The 16,156-nt window shown below is 39.9% G+C and overlaps 1 protein-coding gene across 3 annotated transcripts in view; it reads right to left on the bottom strand.

Annotated features, from left to right (window-relative positions):
- Window positions 1-16,156, bottom strand: part of ASPH (aspartate beta-hydroxylase) — a 224,029-nt gene that overhangs the window by 41,908 nt on the left and 165,965 nt on the right. For all 3 annotated transcript variants that reach the window (XM_082719000.1, XM_082719001.1, XM_082719002.1), the window contains 3 exons: window positions 8,802-8,900; window positions 6,633-6,722; window positions 1,094-1,231 (listed from right to left, as the gene is read on the bottom strand). In XM_082719000.1, coding sequence (XP_082575126.1) covers window positions 1,094-1,231; window positions 6,633-6,722; window positions 8,802-8,900 — 327 coding nt within the window. The remainder of the gene's footprint in view (window positions 1-1,093; window positions 1,232-6,632; window positions 6,723-8,801; window positions 8,901-16,156) is intronic.

Below are 16,156 nucleotides of genomic sequence, written 5' to 3'. Positions count from 1 at the left end.
CAAAATAAAAGCTTCCAATTTTTCTCTTGCATTTTTGTTTGTTTGTTTTTCCATTAAGTTGTCAGAATCACTCAGTTTCTCTATCCTACAAATCTGCTACAACATATTCTAAAAGTATTTGCTGTTTCTTTTTTTTTTTTTCTTTTTTTTCTCCTATCCAGTCAGAAGTAGTGGTTTTCAAAATGTGGTCCAGGGATACCTAGTGGATTCCTAGACCCTTTTAGGGGTTCTGCAAGATCAAAACTATTTCCTCAATAATATAAAGATGTTATTTACCCTTTTCGTACTCAGTATTTCATGGTGTACAATGGAATTTTCCAGATGCTACCCGACATATGACATAATCATCACTCTGATGGATATATACATAGATAGGAGAATCCTCTTATCCTGTATTATGCCAGGCATCAAAGAGATCTGTAAAAATATAAAACGATTCTACTCTTCTTACTACATTTTTTTGTTTTGAAAATCAAGTTATTTTTTAATCTGTAAGATTTATTTATTTATTTCAGAGAGAGGACAAGCAGGGGGAGGGGCAGAGGGAGAGAGAGAATCTCCAGCAGACTCCCTGCTGAGCATCAAAACCAACGTGGGGCTCAATCTCACGACCTCCAAGATTACGGCCCAAGGTGAAACCAAGAGCTGGATGCCTAACAGACTGAGCCACCCAGGCACCCTTAAAGTTATTTTTTAAGTTATTTATATTAACATGCAATGATGTTTTTGTTATTTTTAAAGAATTCATAAATATTACTCTTAGTTTCAATTTCTGATAATTATATTGATAGATGTAGCCCCCTCCCCAACACATAGACTACTTGGGGCACTCCATAATAATTTTTAAAGTGTAAAGGGGTCCTAAAGTCAAAATGTATGAGAACAGCCAGCTCTTCAAGAAAAATTCCTTTCTTCACCATCTAAACTGAGCTTTTGGCTAATGGGATGAAAAGATTCTTTCTGCAATCTTTTTGCAAATGTCACTGGATGTAAAACCTATCTCCTCCCTGACATTCCTCTTTGTGGTAGGCATTCTCTGACTTTGAGTAGGAAACACACGATTTGTGAGAATCAAGTCTAAGTCAGCACTCACCTTCACTAATTCTGTGTAGCCTGTTTCTTTCGGGGTCCACCAGGGCTGGGCTTTCAGTCCATGCACGTTGTAGAGAGAGCGCTGCCATACAGATGCAAAATGGCCCCTCTTGTGCCCAAGCTCGTACCACTTATATGCCTGAAAGAACAGAAGGATTGAACCATGGACACAGGAAGCAGTTCTATTAATTAAAAAAATTGAGAATCACTTTGGTAACTTTTAAATAAAGAGTTTGCTAGTCAGATGCCCAAATTGGTTATACTGGTGAAAATACCATTACTCGATTAGGTTTCTGATCATGACGTATTTTCCTTATAAATGCACGTCTGCCTTTTATTTTCCTTCTGAGGGTTTATGCTCCCGTGATGCGGCCTCAGGCTGGACTCATTTCGGTCTTCCTCCAAGTGTCCAGCAGAGTCTAGGACTCATGTGTTAAGTGAATAAATAATCTAAGAAACCATAATGGGTTTTATCTTTTCACTTTCATTTCTCCAGTTCTACTTTTGTGTTTCCTTTAAAAGGAAAGGATTATGATTTTAACAATTTCTTCCAAAATATTTGTGATTACTGAATCAGATTGTGAAAAGGAAAAGTGACTTCTTTTCACATGTACCTTCTTCCCACATCTGCATTTCAGAAGCCGACCCCAAGGTAAGAGATTATGAATCCTCCGTTAAATTAAATAGAAAGGAAATCTCATTCTGAGCTGGCAATAAATATAGCAATAGCCCATACTAGGCTTTTTAAAGGGGAATTTTTGTTCCTTTTCGGGTTTTTTTCCTGCCATGAGGGATAACATTTGTGGCTTTAGGCTAATTGGAACACGATACAACTTGCCTCCAAGAAGACTAGCCTTTTCAGGGACAGCTGGCTGAAGAGTATGCCGCTCCATATGTCTCCTTCCAGTGACACCCTCACCATATGCTCCCCAGGGGCTCTCCCGCAAGGTTCCTGCGCCGCGCATGCTCACTCCATTGTCTTCAAGTTGGAAGACGCTCCAGGGCTATGCTGAACAGTATCCCTTCGTGACTCTAAGTCTGAGCTAATGAGGGCTTTCTGAAGAGTGATTACAAATACACACTTGGATCAATTAAATACAGGCCTTTAATACCGGGTAGATCAAGAAGATATTCAAAAGAACATCTTCATAAAACTCTGGATATATTTTATTATTGTTTTTGTTAAAGATCCATTTATTCCAGAGAGAGAGAGTGAGAGCAAGCATGCGTGAGCGTGTGTGTGCGCACATTGATGGGAGGAGCAGAGGGCGAGGGAGACAGTCTCAAAGCAGACTCCCCACTGAGCATGGAGCCTGGCATAGGACTGTATTTCACAACCCAGAGATCATGACCTGAGCTAAAACGAAGAGTTGGACATCCAAATGACCCCCAGATGTACTTTAAATATAAAAAATAGGGGCGCCCGGGTGGCTCAGTGGGTTAAAGCCTCTGCCTATGGCGCGGGTCATGATCCCAGCATCCTGGGATCCAGCCCCGCATCGGGCTCTCTGTTTGGCAGGGAGCCTGCTTCCCCCTCTCTCTCTGCCTGCCTCTCTGCCTATTTATGATCGCTGTCCCTCAAATAAATAAATACTATCTTTAAACAAAATAAATAAATGTAAAAAATATTACCTTTTAAAAGTCTTAAAATTCTTAGGTCAGTATTTCCTTCACTAGAAAGTCAAGTGTGGTAACAATACCACGTCTTATTTCCAGGAACACTTTTTAGTTTATTACTCACTTTTCCATGTGCAATCACATTTGCTCTCTCTAATAACCTCAAATATGTCCATTTTTACAAATGTTGAAACTGAGGCTTAAAAAGGCTAAATATCTTGAACTACAACCCAGGGCTCTGGCAACTTACTCCACTCTCCTCCTATCTTTGTATCATTAAAAAAGAAAAAAAACTATCAAAAGTGATATTCTTATCTTTCTCAACAGTATCTCAAATCAAGATCATATCTACTAATCATTCTTATATGTTTTCCTTGAAATACATGTTAGTTGTAGCCAAAGTTGTATCTTTACAAGCCAGAAACATAACGTGGCTAATCACTGTCTGAATTTAAAAAAAAAAAATACATTTTACTTTTAAAATTTATTTGACTTTTTAAGTTATTTCTATCCAATTCAAATTTAGGATTGTATTTCCTATACCTTTCTGGGTTAAAGTGAAGAACAATAATAATTCCCTACAGATGATTTTTTGAAATGCTTATTTTTGAGTCAGCAGCAATTCACTTCATGGACCAGGCAAATTGTTAGAAGTGAGGGGAAAAAAAAAATATTATAGGAAACCAAACCAGCAAGGTTCCTAGCACTAGTTCGGGAGTTAGAAGTCAGAATGTAGACCTGGACCTGATATTTACCATGCTTGATGCCTGGGCAAGTGACTTAGCCAACAGCGGCATGTTTAAACTATCTACAAGGTCTTTCCTCGCACTCAGTCAGTCCTCCTGGACCCTTCATTTTGTAGCTCTCTGCTATATAACTTTTTTTTTTTTTTTTTAAGATTTTATTTATTTATTTGACACAGAGAGAGAGATCACAAGTAGGCAGACAGGCAGGCAGAGAGAGAGGAGGAAGCAGGCTCCCTGCTGAGCAGAGAGCCCGATTCGGGGCTAGATCCCAGGACCCCGGGATCATGACCTGAGCCAAAGGCAGAGGCTTTAACCCACTGAGCCACCCAGGTGCCCCTGCTATGTAACTTTTAAAGAAACAAAACCATGACAATGATACATCAGGAATTCTAAGAAATTATCTTCAATCATATAGAGGACCCAATAAATTCAGTCAGATCGCTTTCTTACAATACAAATTGCTACAACATCAATGATCAAGTTAGAATCCTCTAAAAATTCTTTCTTTACTATTCCTCTTTAGACCTCTAATAAAGGATATGAAATAAACAGAAAGATCATCTGGGGATTCTTCTTACACGTGTTTAATATTACTGTCTTTTATGCTTCAAATTACTGCTAGGTATGGTTTACACACACACACACACACACACACACACACACACACTCGCTCACTACACAGAAATAATATGTCCAAAGAACGATCCCTGCTCAGAAAAACCCATGTGTCAGGTGTGGCCCCAGCTGGACCCTGTCCTGCCTGGAGTGCAGGGCATGGTGGGGCACATGAGACACACTTGTGGTGACTACAGCTGCCGCCAGACTGTGGAGGACTGCGAATGCCTTCCCCTGGAATACAACTTCATGTGTATTTGTGTACAAATAACATGTATTTGGCAGAGCAGGGATTTTGAACACACAGTAGTCTGGAAGAAAGTAAGGCTAAAGCAAGAAACAACAGCCAGGCTCATCCAGCCATGCCTGAGGGTTGACGGCGACAAAGGGCAACACTGTGTGAGCAGGCAGGCAGGTGGGCTGGGAGCCAGAGACTGAAGAAACCGACTTCCCTGAACCTGGCCCTGACCTCACTGGAGAGAAGGTGGCAGTATCATCGAAGGAGAGACGGAACCCAGGAAGAACCACAGTTTAGGGGAAGACAAGTGAGCTGTCCTCTCGCATGGGGACACTAAGCAGGCAGCAGACACGGGAATCTGGACTTGGAGTAGGAGACGAGCTGTGGGTTTGCAAGTTCTAGAAATCCTAAGCACAGCTGTGGCTGAAAGGCTGTAAGATCATCATGGTGGGTCTCCCTCCCTCTTGCTGTCCATTTGAAATAAACCTGTTAGGAAAACCTTCTGCAAAAACAATTCATTGCCAGCCTCTGCAGCACAGAGGCTGGGGCTTTGCTCCTCTTTTGGTGTCTGAGCAGAGCTGCATGCATTGGAACATGAAGGACGGTTGGTTCCCGGTTTGCAAACTCAGAGCACAACAGTCAATTCACAGATTTGATACCCGAGATCGAGGATATCCAGACATGGGGCTCCTATAAAGCCTAATTTTGTTCTGCTGTAAGGACAAATCCTTGTGAGTTTTTTAAATTCAAGAACTGTGAGTCCTTTGCACACGAATGGTAATTAAGCTGATAGAACAGTCCCCTAGGTTCAAATCCCCAGCCCCTGACAAATGTTTAGTAGTGGATTCTTGCCCTTGAAGTAAGGGCTGTTTTCATCTACGATGTGAGAATAAATCACAGACTTCTTTTATCTGTCTCTGCCCTGGACCCTAAGATGTTCAAAGATACATTAATTAGTGACAATTACATTTCTAGCAATCAGACATGAACATTTATGCAGTGTTAGAAACCACAGCAAAATCTTTCTTATCCTTCTCACTCAAAGGAGGCATTTGTATCATTTGTACCAGGCATCTGTATCTAAAACAATGAAGGAACACAAAAATGAGAGCTAATAAGCAAGTTATCTTCCCTTCTTCACTTCTAATGCCTCATTTTACTCCAGCTGACTGACTGATAGGTTAGAGGGGAAAGGCACAGATGCACAGTAATGTATAAAGAAAACAGTGTCAATCACCCAAATCTCTCTTACCCCAAACTGGTTAGTGTGTCTAGCTGGCAATTACCCCATCACAACCTCCCCCCTACCCCCACTCTTATGAACCTTCACTTTTCCAGATGGTTCCATGTTCTTATTTATTTTAGAAACCTAAAGCTGTGTTATCTTTTATTTTTATCCTGTAAGCTGATTGCACTTTACAACATATATGGAATGCCATGGTTACCAAGATTCAGTGGCTCACTTCATCCCTTTATCCAGGACTGTAAGGACAGCCCAGGCTAGACCCCGTGATGATGTAAACAAAAAGGTGGGCTTTACTCTCCACCAACAAACATGGTGATTCTGACAGTTTGGGAACTTCAGTGCATGATGTCATGATTAATCATAATCTAATGCTATGTTTAAAGAAGCTGACACGGGCTTGGAAAAAAACAGCAATACTTACAAAGAAAACATGTAACTTGTTTTAGCTTCTACATTTTTGGTGTCAGTACCTGTTATTACTAGAGCTACATGAATTCATTTGAAACTTGGTATTAAATACCAGAAGGTAATTTACATAATTAATCACTGAGTTCAGTGTGTGCTTAGGACTCAGCTGAATAAAGGCTTCATTCTAAAAATAACTACTTTTTAAAATCCAAAAATAAAATAAAAACAAGTCTAGGCATACTGTTAAAATATTGTTAAAATATTTAAGCAACTTCAGAGACATCTTTTCATTTCATGACTTTAAAGATATTTTTTTCAGGGCAATGCTTATCTCTTTCTGTGCCCATACCCACACGTGCGCACCCACACACTCACACACACACGTACACATGTACTCATTGAGAGGCTGCTCTTACTATTACTCAACCAGTTTCTTGAAAGAAACTATAAAGTTCAAAAATCCCCCAAATTCTTTCCAGGCCTTCAGGAGTTGTTGGGCTGTTTGAAACAAATTTTAAATAGCTAAATAGTTTCAATCACCACCTTTGGAGTATATGCTCAAAATATTTTTTCAAGTATAAATTTCTCCCAGAGTTACCTCTCCCCGCCACCCACCATCCCTAACTCCACCATGTCCATTAAGAGAACTAAAAATTCACAAGTTCATTACCTCTTTGTTCCCAACCCGCTGCATGGCATCCCCCAGGTGGAAGTAAAAGCGTCCATCATCAGTGCCGGGATCTCCAGATTCTATTCCCTCCTGTAAAAAGGATAATATTTGTATTTAATGAAAAAAATTAAATACTGGCTGTAATTCATTGATTTACTTTATCTTTATATAACATACAAAATCTAAGGACCAGAAAAATTCACCTCAATATTAAAGTTTGGCAATTAGGTTACTGGTAAACCTTTAAAATGCAAATGTAAAAAGAGGTGATAAAGTTAAATTCAGTAATATGTTTATCACTAATTAACAATGTAATAACCCAGAAAATTAGTATGTGAATCATCTCTGTGGAACCAATCTTATTTCACAACCCCAAAGAATTTCGTGACTGGGTAGCTCTCCCATTTAGTTTGCTCTCCAAATCTGACCATATGTCATCTGGAGGCTTTTTATTCTTGAAGTAAAATATTTAGTTGTTCATAAGATGCTTGAAGTGACAGAGATCCAACTGAAAATAGTATTTTTTTCTACTCGAAAAAAATGCACCTTCACCTTTTAATGAAATCTTTTACAAAACTTCCAATAGGATTAAAGCCAGCTGGACTCTTTGCAAATGTAGCTGTCATTAAACAAATCCAATGCTAAAACATTTAGCTGATTTCTACCCCATCTCCCACATACGGACTGAACTGAGATGTATATAAACAACAAAACAACAACAAAAATAGAGCGTGAGAAAAACTGTTAAAGCAAGAGAATGAATTCAGAGAAATAAAAGGACAAAGATAAAAAAAATCTAAATGTCAAGAAATCTTCATTTTTCTAAAAATCTGCATTTTCAGGTCTCTTCATCAGAAACCCAATATTTTCACTGGGGAGAAACTGTATTTGCATAATGTTAGACAGTAGCATCAAGGAATAGGAGTAGCATCACTTAGGAGAGGAGACCTGTGATCAGGACTCTTGACTCACAAGTTAACTAATAGACCCAGCTCTCTGTTTCCCCAACTCTGAAGCAGGGAGAACACTATTAATTCCTTATTATGTCAGAGGAAATGTGCGGGGAACACTTTCAGTCAGAGAAACCCACATGTCCAGCAGGTCCTGGCAGGGAATGTAAAGGTTTAGAGATGCCAGTGACGTGCAGGCCACCTCAAGGGGACAGCATTGCTCTGCTCCTGTGCTGGGATATGGGCCAGATGTGATCTTTCAAGAGAAATCAGAAATTGCCATGATTAAATAAAACGCTCAGATTCTTCACTAAAACAAGCAATGAAAATTGTTTTTAATAGAACTTTGCTGGCCAAATAAAACATGCAAGCTATTTGCAATCAGTGGGCTGCTATTTGAGATCTCTGATTGAAGTCATGTGAAAGAAAGAGATCATGGAAGTGTGATGTATATTGCTACTTAAAAAAAAAAAGTTCACAAGTATTCCACCATCTAACATGGTAGATGCTAGGTACACATCACTATTTTGATTAAAATGAAATAAAATGAAAGCTAGAAATCCAGTTCCTCAGTCATATTAGCCACATTTCAGGTGTCAAAAGGCACACGTGGCCAGTAGCTAACATACTGGAGCACAGAAATAAAGGACCTTCCTACTGTGACAGAAAGTTCTGCTGAACAGCCCTTAGCTAGACCAGGCCTGTGATTCTGGTGCATCTTCAAGGATTTACAACTAGATACAGAAGACAAAACAAGACAGCATATTTTAATCTGAATATTTTGAGCTACCACGTTTTTTAGGGTTTGACCTATTCAGGCAACAATGGTTCTCATACTTCATATAGGTTGTCATGAGTTCTGTTCGAGCTAGACCGAATGTATAATTAAACACTAAAAGGAACATTTAATATGTTGCCTATATTTTAAACTATCCTATTGGTAATTTTGGTCTACCTTTCCCATTTAAATACAAACTAATACAGTTTTAGGAATTTCTTCAGAATGTCTTCTCTACATAATCTCTGCTGATATGGTTGGCATTTCTATATCCAACAGCCTCAATCACTGCCTAGAAATGTCACAGTCAGAGGGTGTACATTCTGAAGATGAAAAGACTCAGCAGCACACGCTGATCAATCAACAATGCATAATCAAGGGAGTCCAGATGAGTCGAAGGAATCAGAAGATGAAAAACAGAGGAAGGGCAGGGACAGTTACCTTTAAATAGGGAATGCTCTCAGCAATTTTGTTCTGCGCCTTCAGGATAAAGCCATAATGTACTTTAGCAAAGCCGTCGTTTGGTGTCACATTCAGAACCTAAACTCAAAGGAAACAGAATACTATTGTAACTGACTACAAATTCTACAAATGGCTGTCAAACAAATTTTAATTAGCTTTGCTGTGCTTGGAGTGGATTATGATGTCACGGCTTAAAACACTAGTGTTTTGTCTCATTGCCATATTAAGTTTAAATGCCCCCAAATTTCTCGTCAATGAAAAAAATGAATGAAAAGGCAGTGACTATGAAAGCACTGATTGAACAATGCAAATCAGCAAAGTTCTCTGTGAACTGATATGACCTCAGTCTTTTGTTAGTGATCAGGGAAAAAAGCGGCTTTAAAATTGCTCTATTTAAAGTCAATTCTGGGGGTGCCTGGGTGGCTTAGTGGGTTAAGCCTCTGCCTTTGGCTCAGGTCGTGATCTCAGGGTCCTGGGATTGAGCCCTGTATTGGGCTCTCTGCTCGGCAGGGAGGCTGTTTCCCCCACCTCTGCCTACTCCTGATCTCTCTCTCTGTCAAATAAATAAATAAAATCTTAAAAAAAAAAAAAGTCAACTCTGAATGGTTATCATATATTTGTTTGTATGTATACTTTATACATTGCCTTAAATAAGAGCAAATTTAGATTTGCATTTGCCATCTATCATGATCTGTTCATTTAATAATAATTTCTTGAAGGCCCAGACCATTTTAAGGACTGAAGATAAAGTGATGAGCAAATCTAATATTCTGTGATAAAACCCAAGTAAATATTTAATATAAGTCAAATCACTGTTTATTATAATATCCATTTATTATAATTAAAGATAAATTATGCAGAATGCCTTTAAATTCAATATGAGCAGTGAGATGTCAAAACAACTTTCAACTTGTAAAGCCACAAAGACAAACTCAGGCATGGAACAAATGTGAAGGATGAAGATTCGAGCTGAGTGAATGTAAAAATGGATCTCCTGAATATCCTGGAGCTTCTCGTCATCCATCAGCCTGAGTGGGACAAGACAGTGGCAGCCACCACGGGCTCCTTAGACATGACCAAGTGTTCGGGAGAGCGGACCCCCCTCCCCTCCAAGAGTCCACAGTGCACACGATTGATACTTCAGAATTTTTCAGTTTGTATGTGGTCCTGCACCTCATCCATTCACAAATCCAGTCAACATTCCCTTCGAGAAATATTCAGAATCATGTCCCTGCCACTATATTCACCACTGCCCCCTGGTCCCCATCTGGTTACCTCTCCCCTGTGTCTTCACACAAGCCTCCTAACTGCAGACCTTCTCCACCCCCAGAGTGGCTCTCCTGTAGCCCTTTCTCCAGAGGGGACCCTGAATGAGCACACTAAGTACTCTGTTAAACCCCACCCTTCCTCTGTTCAGAACCAGATGGGTTCCATTTCAATCAGAGTAAAAGACCAATTCTAAGGACAGTCTTCTGGGCCTCCTTTGAGCTGGGCCTCTCTACCTCTTTGGGTTCCTCTCCTAAGGCCCTGCCCCCCACTTCCAGCCACCCTGAGGAGCCCTAGATTCCTTGCTCCTGCACAGCAAGTCAAAGGCACCCCTGCCTCAGGACCTTTGCATGTGCAGTACTCCTTTGCCTCAAATACTCTTCTCTCAGATATCAGAATGGCTCACTCCCTCACCTGCATGAAGTCTTTGCTCAGAGGTCACTATCTTGGTGAACCAACCCCCAACCATTCCCTATAGAACAGAACAAATCCCTTGTGCATTAGTCACTCTTTTGACTTCTTTATCCTGATTCCCCTTCTTCATAGTGCTCATCACCATTTGACTTGTTAATCTTTTATTTTTTCCCACTAAGATGTAAGGTGTGCGGGGATTTTGTCTATTGCACTCACTGCTGATCCCCCCAATGCTTAGAACAGTGCCCAGCACATGGCAGGTCATCAAGAAAGCTATAGTAATTGAATAGATGAGTGCACGTTGGGCTTTCCTCCCAACCAGATTTCTGCAAGCACAGACCCTGCTTCTTCTTCACCTTCCAAGCACCTGTTATCGAGCTTGACGCTGAACAAGAGCACAATAAATACTTCTGGAATTGAATTGCAAAGATTGTAGCTACACAGATGACAATCACCCTCTCAAGTAATTAACACATGTATTCCTTTGCCAGATATTTTAGAATACACAGAGATCTTCTAGGGTCTGGACATATAAGCGAGATACACTGTCTTTTCTCAAGGTATGTCTCAGTCATGGGAGGAAGACAGATTCACAAGCAGTCAGTAGTCATACAAAATGGTGAGTGCAGCCACGGCGATGGGCACAAGGCAAGTGGCGGTAAAGAGGAGGAGCACCTGGCTGCTCTAGGGTTGGTATGGCAAACGCAAGGTCTGAAAGGGGTTTAGGGATAAATAGGAGTTCAGCAGGCCAAGGGAAGATGCGGGATTGTTGGGGAGGAGGTATTCAAGGCACAGGAGAAGAGAGAGAAAAAAATAATGAACCAGGGGTGCCAGGATGGCTCAGTCGTTAAGCATCTGCCTTTGGCTCAGGTCCGGATCCCAGGGTCCTGGGATCGAGCCCCGCATCGGGCTCCCTGCTCGGTGGGAAGGCTGCTTCCCCCTCTTCTACTCCCTCTGCTTGTGTTCCCTCTCTCACTGTCTCTTCCTCTATCAAATAAATAAATAAAATCCTTAAAAATAAATAAATAAATAATGGACGAGGAGAAGCAAAAGGGAATGAGACCAGGAAAAGGGGGCAGGAGGCAAATCACCAAAGGTCCTGTGCTTCTCACAGTTTACACGTGGATGCACAATGAATGTGCGGGTTTTATTAACTAGTGGTAATCAACAGAGCCTCTCGATATGACAAGTGGCTTTATAAAATTTCTAAGAAGATCAAATTGAGATTAATATTAATATGATATGGATTCTGTCTCTATACAAGCACACAGCAGAGACCACCACAAAAAACTGGTATAGCTGACAATTCGGCTTCCAGTACAAACTCTCTGCATGATACAATGCCAGCAAAAAACCAAAAGTCATATAATCACAAAAAGTACTGCACATAAATATTATCAAAATATCCTTTAAAAAACAAAAAACAAAAAACACATGATCCAGTAGTTTCAGTGCTGGATACTACTGGGTATTTAAGACAAAGAAAATGAAAACACTGATCCAAAAAGATATTTGCCCCCTTATGTTTACTGCAGGCTTATCTGCGGTAGCCAAACCATGGAAGCAGTCTAGGTGTCCACTGATAGAGGAATGCATACAGATGATATGGCATACATACACAATGGAACATTACTTGGCCATAAAAAAGAATGAGAAAGAATGACATGGCTGGACCTAGACAGTATTATGTCAAGTGTTATTAGTCAGACAGAAAAAGACAAATGCCATACGGTTTCACTTCTATGTTGAATCTGAAAAACAAAACAAACAAAAAAAGCAGAAACAGATGCAGAATAGATTGATGGTTGCCACATGGGACAGAGCTATGGGAATGGGCAAAATGGCCAAAGGTGAGGGGAGGTAAAGTTCCCATTATGGAAAGAGTAAGTCACCCAGATGAAAGGGACAGCATAAGGAACATAGCCAATGGTACTGTAATAGTGTTGTACAGTGACAGATGGCAGTTACATTTGGTAAGCACAACGTATAGTATCAGGTTGTTGAATCACTATGTTGTACATCTGAAACTAATATTGTGTGATGAATCTATTTTAATAAAAATTGTATAAAGATATATGAACAAGGATGTTCACCATGGCATTGTCTATTACAACAAAGTAATTAGAAATAATCTATCTGATATTAGTGGTTTATTAGTGATGATACGTCCCTAAGATACAATGCTTGGCAGTTGCTAAAAATTATGTTCTAGAAGAATTTTAATTCATTTATAAAACTCTTGTGATGATATGATTAATACATACCAATTTAATGGAAAAAGAAAAGTGTGCTGTGTATGGAAGCGACCAGAAGGACACATACCACATGTTTATCATGGTAGTCTGTATATGAGAATGAGGCTGCCAGTGATTTCTGGCTTTTGTGCTAATCTCTGCTTTCCTTGTTATCTGTATTAAGCTTCTCTTAAATGTGGTAGTCAGAAGAGAGAATTTTAAAAAGTTTAAATCAGTAAAGAAAATAGGGATTTTTAAGCGACTAGGTTTTCTTTTTTTTTCCCCCATTAAATAAAATGTAAAAGTATTTAAAAGAAACTCAATACATACTTAACATACATATCGCAGGTATTTGCGGGAGCACGTTTTACTGGAAGGGTACACAGCCGAACATGTCTGAAGACCACTGGAGTTGAAGCCCAGTGTGGGATGGTCAGATTTGTGTTTTATGTTGAGGAAGGCTGGAGGACAGCAAGCCTGCACAGGATAAATCTACCCTAGTTTAGGCAAGAGACGTGGGCGCTGGGGTTAAAAAGGGAGGGGATGTGAAAGATATGCAGAAGGGAAAATTACCAGAAATTTGTGAATTGGTATTAGGCTGAAACTCCATGAGGGCTCAGCAAATATTTATTTCCTTAACTACCATTTCCCAACTAGTGTGTGTAGGTTTCAGTAAACACATGTTGACTAAGTGAATGGATACAGGTGAGGAGTGAATGGAGGGAAAAATCAGGAATATGCTGGACTCTAGACCATGGGTGACTTGGGTCACTCATCCTGCTCAAATGGAAAGGGGGACACGGAGCACCTCCCAAACCATAGTTGTCAGCGATCTGCTTCAAACCACTATCAACCAATCTTGCTGAAACATAAAGCAGCAAAAGAAACAGACAAAAGTCCCAGGAAGGGAAACAATAAGGATTTATTTTTATTTATTTATTTATTTTGATAGAAGATTTATGTATTTGAGAGAGAGAGAGAGTGAGAGAGAGAGAGCGAGCCTGGGAGGGGCTCGCTGGGAGGGGCAGAGAGAGAGGGAGAATCTCTAGCCGACTCACCACTGAGTAAGAAGCCCGCTCAGGGTTCAATCTCAGGACCTGAGCTCATGACCTGGGCTGAAATCAAGAGTCAGATGCTCAACCCATGAGCCATCCAGGCGCCCCTAATGATTTTTATAATTTATCAAAGGTAAAAATCAACATGAAGGAAAGTAGAAAATTACAGTATCAATTGCCTTCTGAAAATGGTCTTTGAGACATAGACCTATCAGGATAAACTTCAGTTAAGGACAGAGAATGCCTTAAATATGGCTTATTAGAAGTGGAAGGAGGAATAAAAGGCAGATCCCACACATGTTTTCAATTCACGCTCTTTAAAAAGAAACCCACTTGAATGTATAATATGGTCCTATTTGAGATTTTCTGCATCTTGTTATGCTTAGTCAGATGAGATTATGCTTTCAAACATAGAAAGTACAACAGATAAATTTTATGTTTCAAGATGAATTAAAATATTTCACATATCCGAGATCTATTATCAGGTAAAAACAGTAAATATATTCAAGGAACGTTCTGAGAGGTTGAGGAAGGACAAATCCATAGTGGAAGGGAGAACCCAGTATGCTTTCAGATCCTGCCCTCACTTCCAATGTGCTTGGTATCCAGTCAACACTTGATCATGTTTTTTGGAGGGAGGGAGAGAGGGAAGGAAGGCAGGAAAAGAGAGAGGGAGGAATGTCTACAATTTCATCTCTGAGGCTTTAGAAAGTGGCAGAATAATGGGTGTATCTGATACAGTTGGCCAACTCAGATTCACATGATCCTGAACTGTGAGACACATAATTATTTCGCTTGAACCACCTTTGCAACATAGGGCACTAAGGGTTAGGTTTTGGCCATCAGCAACTACATCACCCCACCTGGACTTCTTTTATGACCTGGAACAAGCACTTCAGTGAAGTATACACATTTTCAACACTGCAGATCAATCTACTTTATGTAGATATTAGACATGGTATAAAACACACAAGTCTTCTTTTTATTCTCTGAGAAAATATGAAAATTATGACAAGGATGAAGAGAAAATTGTTCTGAAATCTGATGATTTTCAATTAAGTCTCCAGAACCATAAAAATAAGATTAAAAAAAAGAAAACCTCACCCCTCTGTGAGTGACAGCATTTTTAAACCAGAAGGAATCACACTGGCTATCACTGAGTAGTAGCATTTTGATGTAAAATACGCCAGCCTGAAAACCACTGACCAAAACATCTAAATTAAAGAGTAACAGGTAAATGTGTTCCCCTTTCTTTTATGGAGGCATTAACTTTCTCTACCTTTGAAGTTCACTGGGTATCCCGTTTATTCTATGCCAAATGAATTTTCTCATTACTGGAAGGAGACACAAGTTTCCTAGATTTATAGTTATTTGTAACTTGGAGGTTATCTATTAAAATAGCCTTTCTAAAGTAGAAATCCTTTCAAAGACATCCCTGCTAGAGGATCAAAGAGTTACTGCTCTCCAAGACTTGAGTAATTTACTCCACATGCTTGAAAGTCTCCTTCTCCATAGTTTCTTAGACTGGACTTTTGCTGAAAAAAAGGAAAAAGGTGGGTGTTTTTCCATTTATGGAAAAACTGAGTTCTACTTCCTATCATGAAGTACACTCTTTGAAAAGGTGTTTATGGACTGATAAATACGAAGTTTTATAACCATCACAATTATAGGAGTGTTGGGGTGGCTCAGTCAGTTAAGCGTGGACTCCTGATTTCAGCTCAGGTCATGATCTCGGGGTCCTGAGACTGAGCCCCACATCAGGCTCTGCGCTCAGCAGCAAGTCTGCTTGTCCTCCCCCGCCCTCTCTGCCCTTCCATGCGCATGCACGTGTGTGCACAGCTCTCTTTCTCTCTCTAAAATAAATAAAAATAAAATCTTTAAAATTTATTTTAAAAAAACTATCACAATAGTAAGTTGAAGGTTTTGAGGTGCCAGGTGTTAACTAAAATTTAAAATTTTCCGATTAGGGCAAAATTTAAGAGATGGAGACAAAATTTAGAATGTCAACTAGACTAATACTTATGTTCTCTTTAACTGAATTTAAAGTGAAGAAAGCGAGAGGTTGGGTGTAATAAATGCAATTCACCGGTGACATTAAAACTTCACGCTCAAGGAGCACCTGGGTGGCTCAGTGGGTTAAAGCCTCTGCCTTCAGCTCAGGTCATGATCCCAGAGTCCTGGGATCGAACCCCACATCGGGCTCTCTGCACAACAGGGAGCCTGCTTCCCTTCCTCTCTCTCTACCTGCCTTTCTGCCTACTTGTGATCTCTGTCAAATGAATAAATAAAATCTTAAAAAAAAAAAAAACAACATTTCATGCTCAAAACAACGGGATGTGGTGAACAGCAGACTGCTCTCTGCTTA

The sequence above is a fragment of the Mustela nivalis genome (assembly GCF_964662115.1).
Source record: "Mustela nivalis genome assembly, chromosome: 2".
NCBI lineage: Eukaryota > Metazoa > Chordata > Mammalia > Carnivora > Mustelidae > Mustela > Mustela nivalis.
This window is presented reverse-complemented; position numbering and strand designations above follow the sequence as displayed.